The sequence below is a fragment of the Columba livia genome, chromosome 4, assembly GCF_036013475.1.
Source record: "Columba livia isolate bColLiv1 breed racing homer chromosome 4, bColLiv1.pat.W.v2, whole genome shotgun sequence".
Lineage (NCBI taxonomy): Eukaryota > Metazoa > Chordata > Aves > Columbiformes > Columbidae > Columba > Columba livia.
Genome location: NC_088605.1, coordinates 13589175 through 13602662, shown reverse-complemented (window position 1 = coordinate 13602662; position 13488 = coordinate 13589175). Strand labels below are relative to the sequence as shown.

Sequence of the window (13488 nt, the reverse complement as noted above, 5' to 3'; positions counted from 1 at the left end):
TCACAGCAATTCCCATTTTTACACCTGAGCAGTTTCCCAAGGTGTGCTTTGTACAAGAAGACATTACACAGAGTGAATAGTAACTCTTATCATCTTTGAGCAATGACTTTGCTGAACATAGGTGTGCCAAATCAGCAAACAGCTTAGCTGATTGATTTTCAATGGTGCTTTTTGCAGGTCTGTTAACTATATATTGCAAAAGCACCAACTTCTGCTGTGTCCAGTACTCACAAGGTTAACCCTCCGAAGACTTGGAATGGCAGCCCTGGCTCGCATGAGAATGTCCAGAAAGAAGAGCTTGCTTCAGGAACTGAGAGAGCAGCACATCCTGCAGAAGGGATTCTCCCCCTGCCAAGATGAGGACCAGTGGCAGCTACAGAAGGCAGTGGTAGGTACAGTGTCCGGGTGTTTTTTCTCCAGAGGTCTCACATGCTATGATGTCTGGCAGTAGAAGTAGTCATAGAAGATAGCAAAAGATAAAAATATTTGAGTTCCAAATAGAAAGAAAAATGTTCTCAGTCAAAAATGCACCCACTGCTGACACAGGAGGTCCCTGAGTGTGCCTGTTTTAGTTTGGGCAGACATTTAAAATTCCCTAATGCCTTCTCTACTGGCTAGCTATCTGTGATATGTGTTATCACAGCAAGCATATTTAGCTAGTTATTCTATATGAAAATACTGTTGAAAGAAGGCGTGCCAACATCTATAAAGGACTTCTACATAAGTTACTGCTTCAGGGTTAGATAAGCTCCAGTTAGTTCTGCTTGGGATCATAATATGCACTTGAAAAGTTCTTACCTGAGTGTCAGAAGAAATTCTTCCCTCCACCAGACCTAGCCAGTTCTTCTCTGTTGTCATCATTTTCATTCTTTTTTCTATCTCCTCTATCCATGAGATGCTCAGCATCCATTCCCGACATCCTTCCAAATAATCTGGCTCCTGTAGGTGGGAGAAAGTTTAAAGGATTTAGAGACTTGATATTCCCACAGGTCATTTCAAATCTGTTTGTGATTGTTTTTTAGGGTTAATCCATTAAGTGTTGTCAGATATTTACTTATCTGCATTGAATATTTACCTAGAACAACACAGAATTTCAGATTTCAACCTCAGAGGACCCTCCTAGCAGGTGTAAGTGATAGCCCCTGCACAACCCACTGCTGCTGCACATAGGGGTTGAATCCATCCAGCACTTTGCAGTTCTGTGCTCCATGTTGTTGCTGTGTAATTAGCTGAGAGATAATATTTTGTGTCCCTCTAATTCTGATTTGCATAATAAAAACCCTGATTCTCTATTTGGAAGAGGAATAAGGAAGTTCTATCTACTGCCATTTTCATATTTGATACTTCTATTGAAGTAGTTCCTATTTAGTGTGAAAAATCTCAAAATCTCATTAGCCTTCAGAAGAAAGAAAATATAAAATAATAAAATACAGATGCATACGACTACATTTCTCTTGTTAGTGTGCTTTCCACTAATCCCTCTCACTTATTTCCCACAGGGACATTATTTGATACAGTTGCCATGTTCCCTAACAAAAATGAAATGTCCCTGGGTATTACTGTTCCTTTGGCCCTTCTCCATTCCAGCTTCTTTCCAAGGCCAGCCAAAATCCATCTCACAAAGAAGTGCCTAAAAATACACATAGTAAGATTCTCACTGCCAAAGAAGCAGGGTCTATGTGAGGAATTGTGAAAAGTCAGAGAAAAAAAGATGTTATAAGCAACCTCCAAAACTAGAACCAATGGATAAGGAGTTAAGGAAAAGGTTGATTTACAGACACTTCACCAGAGTTTTAGAAGCTTGTTCCAATTTTAGACTGGTAGACAGGTTCATGTCTAGCTGTTGGTTTCAAATAAAATGTAAAATAACACTACAGAATCCTAGCTTGGACAAGATAACCTGACATTGAGACTCTTAAAAAAATGAGAAATGGTTAAATGGCATTCCAGCTGTCTAAAATATCACCAAAAACCTATGTCTGCGCTATAAATAAAGACATCAGAATAACCCAGCATTAATAGGGACATCATTATTTTCCAGAGATAAATGTGGGCAGAGCAGGTTTTTTTACCTACCTGCGTTTCTTATTTCCAAGGGTGAATCAAAATAGGTACTGTCGAATGCCCCAGGATAATTTAATGTCATTTAACTTTAAATGACAACATAAGAGGGACATCAGCAACTCAATAGAAGGCAATCTATGGAAGACTAGTACATGTAAGGAAGACAGAACAGGTCATACTGGTGAGCGTATACTGTTGTGGGCGAAGGAGAGTTTAGAGGATAAGTGGATTTAAAAAGAAGCATAGAAAATGGTGGCAAGGGTGATCCAAAGACCTCAAGAGACTAGAACTCTTTAGCCTAAAAAAGAGGTGTCTTCTGCAATATTATAGGTTTTAAAACTGACATAAAAGATGTGAATAGGGAACAATTTTTCACTTCTTTCTAATAAGAGAGCACTGAGCGAAGCTATTAGATGGCAGTTTCAAAATTAAGAAATGTGTGAATAAGCTGTAGAACTCATCACCAGAGGATGCTATAGATGCCAAGAGCGTGAATGTTTTCCAAATGCTATTAAAAACATTCATGATCTCTCCCAATGGATATAAGTACCAATATACCAACTTTTCCTTAGGTAGACCCCACAAAGTGTATGAGTCTTCCAGGTGCATAACTGTGTGCTTGCCTTGTTCCTGTGAACTTTATCGAGGCATCCGTAGTTATCCTTTATTGGACTCAGGATATTTGACATAGATTTTTCATGTTTTTAATAGACATGAGACCAAATTCAACAGTAAAGAATACAAAGTTGGGAATCCATCACTTGGAGATGACTAATGGGGCAAAATGCAGCTTTTATTGTATGTATCATGACAGAAGTGATAGTTTTGTTGCAAGGACGAATGTGTTAAGTGACTTCACATAAACTTTATCTGGAAATTAGATTATTCCGAGTATTAAAACAGTAACATTCTGAATAGGTGTGGGACTTTCTCTTAAAACATAGCTGAATAAGTTTGTCAGTGTATTTAAATGGCAGTGCAGTCTTTTTGTCTCATTACCAGGAGTCCCACATTCTGGAAGAGGAGGAGAAGCTTGAGGAAGAAACGCAGCAAACCCATTTAGAATTTCACCAGCAGCTAGTCACAGAAATTCGAGAAGCTCTTCATTTTCTTCAGCAGCACATGGAGCAGGTGATTGGGCAGACACTGCTGCAGCATGCCCGACGGGAAGCTGGAAAACAGAGTACAGATGATGTACAGGACTTCAAGGTATGGAAATGTTTGATAGCAGTTTTTCAAACAAAATGAGTGCTACTTTTCTACAATGTATGTCAGTTTCATTTGTGCATTACCCTATGCCTAGAAATATTCAGCAGGAGACTGTGCTGTAAAAACCTGTGTCAAAATTGAATATACTTTGCAAAGTATTTACAAACTAACACTTATGTAGAAGTACAATATTTTCTAGTGACTTGCCAAAACAAGTTTTATTAAGCCAAACCCAAGAACATTAAAATATTGAGAGAGTTCTAGAGGACAGATAATAGCAAAAATGAGGAAGAAGTAGAGATGGTTATGTATTGATGATGGTTTTATGGTTAATTAATAGTATTTGTATATTTACAGCTTTATTCATAGACAAATAATTAAATAAAAATAAAACTTGCTTCACAGGTTTATAAAATTGTTTCAAAGTAAATATTTGGATTTTCTCTGTAGTGAAAAGTTGTAATAGAGCTACATATATATTGGTTTAGTTGGCTGGCGGTCAGGTTGACAGGTAAAATGGGCTATAGAAATTGAACAGATAGGGGAATAGCCCATTCTCAGATGGAGCTGAGGCCCATTAGAAAGATTTTACTGTAATTTTTAATGTTGAAATTTTCCATGAATGAATAGAAATACCAGTTTTCCAGCATCTCAGTCTGCCACATTTTTAAAGCATAAAATTCAGAATTTTGTGCGCACATACAAAATTAGATTGGGTCTTCTTAGATCAAAACAACTCAGTTTTTGACTTAGAAAGTTAATTGTGACTCGTATTATGTAATACAGGAGAGATTGGTGGAAGCTGCTGTAGAAAGTGTGTATGGGACCAGCAATAATATCAAAAGACTGGTGCAAAACTACTATCAGGGGTTAGGAAAAATCATAGAAGACTACGAAGGGAAAAAGTTTCAACAATTGAAATCCTTACAAGGTATGTATGTGATTGACAACTGTGAGATAATTCTTGGTTTTGAACAGATAAACTAATTTTCTTATCACTGTAAAGATTTCTTTTAAAGATAATGGAAATCTGTTATTTAAAGTTAAGCAACAAAGCAAAATGAACGTGCAGGTCCATTTCCATCCTTGAAAAAGAAGAGGCAGAACTGTTATTATTAATAATGACTTGAATTACAGTCGTAGATGCAGGTTCCTGTTAACTTGAAGTTTGGTACAGACACACAGAACGATAACCCAGTGTTGGAGGTTATAGCTTAACCACAAACTCTGGTTCACCAAGGTAAGATCAGAGATGCCACCATAGTCACAACCACCAGCAGTTGATTTTCTGGTGCTCTGAATCTCAACACAAGACTGAATAATTTAGGAAGCAAAGAGTGGTAGAAGTATTAGGTTGTGCACCTGACGTCTACCATAAACACTGTTCAACTTTGCATATTGATATATGCATATAAAATGAATCCGTGAATCAAGCGTGCAAAGGGGGAGATAGAGGGTATATGACAGGCCCCTGCAAACTGAATCTTTTCCCTAGAATGGAGGAGATCTGGATTCGCAATCGCTGTTCCCGTGTTAGAAAACATAAGCATCATTGGCAGACAGTCTGCTTCCTCTGAGGTGACTGCCCTCAGCTTTGGAGAGTAGATTCTCATATTCATTGCTTTTTTTGAGCTCAGTGAAATGTTGTTGTCTCTGAAGTTGAAGAAATGCATTAGAGGAGACACCAAAAAGCCAAGCATGCCCATCCCGAAATGTTGTGTGAGCTACTGAATTGGTTATTAGCTGTCAACCATGACCCTCTTTCCAGTTGTGAAACTGCTGAAGATGTTTATGGACTGCTGAATCTCACATAAATACAAGCAATTTCTCTTAGAATTTTTTTTAATTGTTCAGTTCCTTCAGGACAGGAGAATAAAAGCAAACTGTGATTATTGATTTCTTTTGTAAACACTCTCTCCTCTCCTGGGTGAGGACTATTGGCATTTAATGAAGTAAGCACGTTAGCAAAATGACGATATCATCAGAGGCTAAGTATTTGAGACACACGGAATGGATTTTTTTTCTAAAAAGTGAGTATACCATTTTAAATAGAACTTTAACCACGGAAGAGAGTTTTTGAAGAGGAACAGTCATATCCACTCAAGGCTGAGATGCAGAGATGAGCTGGTAGGAAAGATTTGTGAACCCCAGTAGGAGCTAGATAAGCTCACTGGTTATAAGACAGAACCAAACCATTCTGCACCACTTGTTGTGAACCTTAAAGACTTTCATATTGGAAGCTGAAGTACCAGGGTTAGGTAAAATCTCTGTGGCCATTTTTGACAATCTGTATTTTAGACATTGACAGCTAACAAGTCAGTCAGTTCCCTGAGCTCTCCCAAAGTCCCTCTAAAGACTTCTGTGGCCCTGACTCAGCCAACCACAGAGACTGAAATCCCTTTGATTTAAGCAGGAATTAAAACTGAACCCTGTTCCAGAATGCTTCTCTGATCTGAACTTCGATGGATGTCATCACACACTTGAATGTTCTGCTTCATCAGTGTTTTGATATTGTTCTCAACTAGTCTCCCAATTAAGTTGTGAGGCCTAAAATATTGGTCACTAGGACTAAGGTAGGCCTTCTGGTAACTACTCAGTTGAATTATTTTTCTCCTATAGTTTGTGTGGATGTGTTATTGTTTCAGTGTATTGGTGTTCCGTGAACTACAAGGAAGAAAATTACATGTCTAAGCAGAGCGTATTTTCTTTTCAACTGAAGAAAAAGAAAATCCTGCTGCTGCAATGTAAGCCTACAGGCATGAGGGAGAATGAGAATATTTATGGTGGTAATAAAAGCAGGAGTGTTTTAGATTTGGGTGTCCAGAGAGAAATCTAGCTGAAATTCACAGATCAAATTAAATGGTACTGTGAAAAAATATTGCAAACCTATACGTGTGTGCTGCAGCCCAGCTGAGATTTTCAGTATCAACAGATAACTACTTGAGCTTTGTTGGTGCTTTTTACATTAGGAGTGGGGATTACCATTTAATGAGAGACTTATATGTTTTAGTACATGCAAGTCTGTCTTTAAGCTATGTCCAAATTTGTGATGCAGAACTCCACTCCTTTATCATTTCAGCTGCTGTACCAGCCCCAGAAACACTTAAATTTTTCTCCATGATTCTTAACAGCCTGCTGTCTGCTCTGGCCCTGCTAGGCAGCCAACTGCTTTCCATCCAAGCCCAGCCAAGAGGCAGAACATCCATCTTTCTTGCTTTGCTGTAGAGCCTGCTTTGTTAGGTGATCTCCAGGCATGATGGCCACACTGAGAGTGTGATCCTCAGCAAATACTCTTATAACTTTTCTCTCTAAAACACAAGACGGAAAAAACAGTGTTGGCGGTAGAGCCACCTACTATGGCATAGCACTGAGATTAGAATGGCCACATAAGAAATTTCTTATGTACTTCATTCAGTGATAACTAAATGGGAGTAAGGAGCATAATGCTGGGCTTCTCTCTCCCAGTGACTGGGTTTAATGTTAGGCTAGAGGATTTTGCTTCTTTAGGTATCCCTTTGCCTTGTAAATCTGAATTTATGGTCTGTCTGGCACAGCCACAGGAAAAAAAGGTGGAGAATATCTCCCCTCTACTAGCCAGCCCAGCCCAGCCTAAAGCTCAGCCAGTAACTGCTCCCTGATGGCGCTGTTGGTAGGGCAGGTGCCTGCCAGCCTCTCTGAGCCTTTGGAAAAGGTCAGATGCTCCCCAAAATAATGTTATTCACCCTAATCTGTTACATACCCATCTGTCTCCCTCCTTCTGTGTTTTATTTAAAAGTGGTGCAGGGAAACCGGACCTACCTGTCTGATGTGCCCCAAGCCTTCCTGCCAGGCAGGACTTCAGGGGCAAGAGTCAGGAGTCTGGTCAGCAGATAAATGCCAAGTTACTTGCAGAGTGTGAGCATACACAAAAGTACCAAAATACTTTCACATCAGTCCTGCATTCCCAGGACTACATAGCCTCTGAGCGGAGGTTTTCTTTATATTGCATTTTTTGTTTAGGTATTACAGTTCTGGCTTAAGGCATCAAGGTCTTTTCACAAAATTTCTGCTTTGAATTCCACGTTAATCATTTAGTCTGGTGGGAGAAGTAGGTAAGGATAGGAATTCAGTGACATTACCATCTCAGATAAATGATGCACAGACTATTGTCCATCAACAGATCACAGTGGCAGAGCAAGAGTAAGAAGTATTTGATATCCCTAAGCAGTAACTTTGGAAAGACTACCTAGAACAGGGAATAATTTGTGCTGATGCAAAACGTAAATTCTAAGGTTGCCACAACTCAGAGTTTGTAATTTTGAGCAGATTTTACAAAAACATTATTTCAGCAGAAAGAGGTGAAAGGAACAGACCTAGGAAGAAACAAGAGAATGAACTGGCATTGAAAGAAAAACAGACCAAAGGCCTCCTGAACGTATCATCCACGGTCCATCAAAGGTAAGAGCAGGCAGCAGCGCCGCTGGCTCTATTCAAATGTTGTGAGTGTTTGCAGATCTACATAAATGTCCAGCTGAATAAATTACTTGGTTTTGCATTTTATATTTGTCTTTGATGGAAAGGAAATATCTGTTGCCAAATAATGTCTGCTCTTTGATCTCAGAAAATTACTTTCTTATTAAATAAACTGATGCTCATTAATTACAGACTGAAGACCTATACATAGACAGTTGGAAAAGAGACAGAAAACCAGTGCCAAAACATATGCCAAATTTTAAAAGAAATTAAACATCAATACGGGATGGGAAGCAATGCTTTCTAATTCATTCCGTTCCATCTTTTCTCCTTTTAACATAAAACGTATTTGTTAGTTTGCTGTTGAGTAATCATATACTACGATTTCAGCGAATGCCTTGGACAATCAAGATTGCTTGCACTAAATTTAGAGTGGAATCCCTCAAATGTTAATTAAATAAAATTCTTATCTAATTCATTACTGATTTTACAAAACTTGGAGTCCAGACAAAGAGCACTGCAATTACAAAGCAACAAGTTGTCATTAAAAGCTGTACGACTTTGCATGCACAGGATATGTTTTTGTAATCATTTTATGTCTTTACTCCTGATTTATTACCCAGGACAACAGAGCATCTACAGTTTTGACATTTTGAAGAGGTTAATTCTTTTTTTAGACATCCTGTTACTTCTAAATTGAAAGAAATCATCGCCCACTTTCTGTTTCTCATCCTTGTTTGAATTGGTATAGAAACGGATTTGTGTAACAAAAGGCTTCATAAAGGATCTGTTAGCTATTCATTATCAAGTTTATAATTTATTCTGACATATAAATTAACTTCTAGCTTGTCTCAGTTTTTCTCCCATAACCTCTTCTAGTGTCTTAAAGCAAAATACCATCAAATTGGCCATCATGCAAGCAGGAGTATGGCATTCAAGAAAGTAACTATTCAGTATCTAAGCTGGTCTCATAACCATTAGTAATCAAACCGGTTTTCCTACTGCCATTATGATTTCTTTCATGGTCATATCCCAGTCCTGTGTAAATTAAAGACAAAATTTCCATTAATATTCCTAACTTCTATTAAACTCAAAATAGATTCTTTTATTTCCTCTTGCTCTTGGTGCAAGGTTATGAGTGTGAGTTCAAAAAGCAATTTGAAAGTTAACCTTCTGTAAGCACTGACCATTACAATAGCAACTTCATTATGTGTAGTTGTCAGAAACCATTTGTGTCATCCCCTTCCCTGAGGAATGATTGAGTGATTGACAGTGTTGCTTCAAGGTAGATCAGGCAAGAGAAGAGAAGAAATATAGATTCAGTAAAATTGCAGCCATCCAGGTTCTACTGTACTAACAAATATTAATCTTTAACCAGCAAAATAAAACCAGTGAAGAATATAGTTGGCAATGCTCCCAGTTGGCAAGTTTTGACTTCACACATTTCTGGCTCAGTCTCAACCTGATACTGAAGAGCCCTGAATGAAAAGCCTAATTCTTAATCCCTTATCCTCACATCTGATCCTCTAACATCTTGTTTCTTTGGCAAGAAGACAGTAAAGCTGACTTTAGAGATGTACAATGGTTTTGAAAGCAAACTTCAAAATTAGAGCTGAACTCCAAGTCCCAAAGTCCAAGCATGGACAACCCAAACTCCTGCTGCAATTTCTGCCTCTGAAAGAAGCTTGTATTCCATGGAGAACCCAAGCAGGTTATTAAAATAAGTAAATCAAAGTAAAATCTTCTGCAAATCATTTGTCCCAGGAGAAGCTGGGTGGGCTGATACTGTTGATAAGTCTTTCTCTCTACAAAAACTTGTAAATATACCAGAATTGTATTCCTCCCTTGATCTGAACAACATCAGTACTTTTAAATTTCTCTTTACCAGGATGGTGCTGCAGCAAGAGAAAGTTTTGTCTCAGTTTGAACTGCAGCAGCAAATTCGTCTGGAGTCTCTGAAACAAAAGCTGCTGGGACTGCATCACCTTGAATCTGAGCTGGAGAATCAGCTAAAGGTAGATGAGGGTTAAATGACTCAGGGATCTGAAGCAGTCCACAGGAGAACATCAGACAGGTTATAAAGGTCTCTTAGCTGTCCCAGTTGAAATCAGTGGTAGGATTCACCACTGCCTTCACCATTGAAGCTGTAGCTCAAAAACATACAGACAGTTAACAGTTTGGAACTATTTCCTACAAAGAGAACCAGGGACTTGGCAAAGGTGTTACATTCTCTGTTGTGCTTATTGACAGCTCTGTATTGTGTCTGTTGCAAGCACAGACTCATTTTTTAGTTGCTTGAATGTCTCTATCTAATCAGATGGAGACTACTCAGCCTCTCTGGTGGTACATCAGTGTGCTTGAGTTCACAGCAACGAGAACGGGGATCAGGCCTAAACACAGTGTAGACGCAACTAGCCAGGTTTCACATTAGATCTCCTGCTCCTCTTCACATGCACGCTGTCAGCCTGTTTCTGTGAAGTGCTGTTGACAACAAACTAGAGTGATTCTCACTAAGTTAGTCTTTGGTAGGAAAAACATCAGTGGTGCTAGCCATATTGTTTCCTGTGTTTCTGCAGTGACATGCACCTTTTTGTCATGACACATGTAGAATAACACAACCCAGAATCAAGCTGTGTTGTGTTAACTGATGTCTGGTTCATCCTTACGTGCAGGAAGCTGAGCAGGACTTCATGAGCGAGTTGGCTGCGCTGGCCCGAGTTCCAGTGCCTGTGAAGAAGAAGCCTTCAAAAAGGAGCAAGCCAGCAGGTTGGTACAACCCTGGATTGTTTTAAAAAACACGTAATCCCATGTATCAGTGTGTATTTTGTGATGTAGCACAAGAGAGATTTAGGAGAGATTTTTCATCAATGCCATTTCCCTAACTGGGATATGGAAAAGTAAGGCAACCTTCCAAGGTCACCCAGCTCGCCAGCAGCAGAGCCACAAATAAGCGTCACTGTTCCTCACTCCAGAGCAGTCCTTTAGCTAATAGGTTACATTGTATCCTCTGAGGTCTTTGCCTTGCTCAAACGAGAATTATATTTCACATCTTGATCCTATTCTTTAAAAAGGACTCTGCTCATCTTGGTCGCTAAGTCTTTGAGAGCACAGTAGAACCGGATCATCCAGTTTTGATTCTTTTGGTAGAATGGAAGAATTGTCCTTCCCACACACGTGCTCAGAAGTAAAACCTTACTGAAACAGGAATTTGAAATATTTACATGAATTTACTCCAGTCTTAACAAGTTAGACTAATTCATTATTCAAGAGACACTTAGGGACCAATTGTCAGAATAGTAGTTGTGTTCCCTGTTCTATATTTGGGGCGGAACATGCAAATTCTCATCCTTTGAACCATGCAATTCTTCTGTCATTTATCAGAATGAAACACTTGGCATTACATTTGAAAAATGCTAAAGGGTGAAACAGATATCTGAAAGGGAAATGCAGCTCACTCAGCTGGACAATTTCGAAATCTCTCTGCCCAGTTGGTTATTTCCCAAGTGTTCAAAGCTGTTTGTCCTGGTGTGCACCATGACCCCAGGGACACACGTGGAAGCATAGCTCAGGACCCTAAAACAGTGACTTTCTAACGGCAGATTGTTCTGATTCAAATCACATAAATTTATGAAGTGAGTTTTCTTCTGTTTGCTGGTAGTAAAAAGCCATTTTCAGTTTCTTGCTACAAAACTATATGGGGGGGCTTTAAACTCTTCCACCTCATGGAAACGTACTTCAGTGTTCAGCACTTATGGAAGTTCAATGTCTGCTCTGTGATAACTAACTGATAGTAAAAAAACAATATTCTAGGCTAATGTAAGGTGGAATGATTTCCTTGGAGTTAAAACATACATGTCTGAAATGTTAGAGTATGTTTTTTTGCTTTAGGTTAATCAAAACCAAACAAGCTTTACTATCTGTGATTCTTTCTTTTTTAATCCACATGTGTTTGGCAATTCAGGGGAAAAAACAACCTCAAAAATGAAGACCTGTCAGTCACCAGAATCAGAAGACAAAGATAATTCTCATCAAAATATTCAAGAGCCCCCTGGGCTGACTTCTGGCTTATGCAGGTACAGTAGAGGCTAAAAAAAAAATGGACATATGAAAAACTTTATAAAAAGCAGTACAGAATCTTCTTGATAAGCATGTTTGTCAAACAAACACAAAATGCTAGCTAAGCTTCTTCCTTAACACTTACTTCTCACATGTATTTGACCTTTTTTCCCCCATATTATTTTTTTAATTTAGGAAAATAATCTGACTTTGCTTGACTGTGCTGTTATACATTTTATAAATAACTTTGATTTTGGGTAGTGAAATGAGAAATACTGTTTGCAAATTTCTTTTAATTAGGGTTGGTTTTTTTTAAAACCAGAGTCACAGACAACATAAATCAGCACAGACAAGTGAATCCAATGGAACTAGCCTGACATGTAGCAACCAAAATATGGTCTGTGGTATTTAGGCTTTCAACTTCCACCTTTATTTCAGGAACAAAGGCAAGTGCCAGTCTTTGGCTGATGAGGGTAGCAGCTCTAACAGTTATTTTCTTGATAGATGTTTCAGTTGACGTATGTTGTGGAGCTAACTAGAGGAGAAGAAATGGCTACAAACCTGAAAGATGCCAGCTGATTACTACGGGCAGATCAAACCAGCCAGCTGGTCGCTGGGGCTTGATATATTGAGCAGAGCAAATCCTGTTGACAGGCAAAGCAAACAGTTGGTTCTCAGGAGCCACAGGCCTTTGGGGAAAAGTATTTATCCCCTGAGTGACCTCAGCCTGGGACTGACTTCAGGAGATGGCTCCTTTTCCTGATGGCATCAACCCTTTTCACACACTCCTTTCCCACAGCCAACAAGAAATACGTGTGTGGGGACCAGGCACCTAACAAAGGAATGTTTATGCAACTTTGTTTTGGCAGCCTCAACAGGGGCAGCTGAAAACAGTGAGTGCAGAAGTTATATAGCAAGCACCTTTCTTCTCTTAGCAAATTAGATTAGTTTGAGAATTGTAGCATTTGAATTAAAAAATACCTACAATTTTGTTTTATTTTTCTTGTTTGTTTCTTTCAGAGAGAGGTTAAAAAGTCCACATGAAGGAGAGACTGAACAGAGAGAAAACTCAAAGATGATGAAAAAAAGAAGAAACAGGTAGTAAAAGCATTTATTTGAGCTGTCTGAACACAGAGTACCAAAGCATTCTTCTGGGGAATCTCAACAGCTATAAATACTTACTGAGCTGCTTTACTGAGAATCAACGAAGAAATCAATAGTAACCAAGAAATCTTCTTTAGCTATGGACCAAGAATCAATTCTGACTTTCTTTAGCTGTTAATAAAACATTCCCTCTTGGTTTTGTTAAGGAGGAACAAAGAAGTCTTTAATATAAGCTCTTCCAGATCACTTGGGGAATGTAGAGGAAATTTTAGATTACTAATATACCTAAGGAAAGTGTGCTCCTAGGAGAACAGATCCACAATAGGCTGGTTGCCCTGGTCAGTGTATCCAAATAAGGTTTCATTACAATAGCGATGTACCATTTGCTTTTGAGCCCTAAATGTGATAGATCAGGTCTTAATATTTTGTGATTGCTGCTTTGGAGTAACAAAAGTAGATATAAGTGTAAAGAATACGTAAACAGAGCTCAGATGGCATTGGTATGTAAAAAGATTATATTTGGTCTCTCTTTTGTTATATTTTCAAAGGCTATGTATGCTTTTTAAATTTTTTATGAAGATTTTTATAAAGGTATTTCTCTGC

At 38.6% G+C, this 13488-nt stretch overlaps 1 protein-coding gene across 2 annotated transcripts in view; it reads left to right on the top strand.

The window, feature by feature from the left end:
* The window catches only part of EVC (EvC ciliary complex subunit 1), a 49677-nt gene extending 36189 nt beyond the window's left edge, over positions 1–13488 (top strand). For both annotated transcript variants that reach the window (XM_065060466.1, XM_065060465.1), the window contains 8 exons: positions 178–388; positions 3067–3273; positions 4060–4204; positions 7602–7710; positions 9614–9740; positions 10398–10491; positions 11687–11798; positions 12802–13488. In XM_065060466.1, the coding sequence (XP_064916538.1) occupies positions 178–388; positions 3067–3273; positions 4060–4204; positions 7602–7710; positions 9614–9740; positions 10398–10491; positions 11687–11798; positions 12802–12883 (1087 nt within the window). In that variant the 3' untranslated portion in view covers positions 12884–13488. The remainder of the gene's footprint in view (positions 1–177; positions 389–3066; positions 3274–4059; positions 4205–7601; positions 7711–9613; positions 9741–10397; positions 10492–11686; positions 11799–12801) is intronic.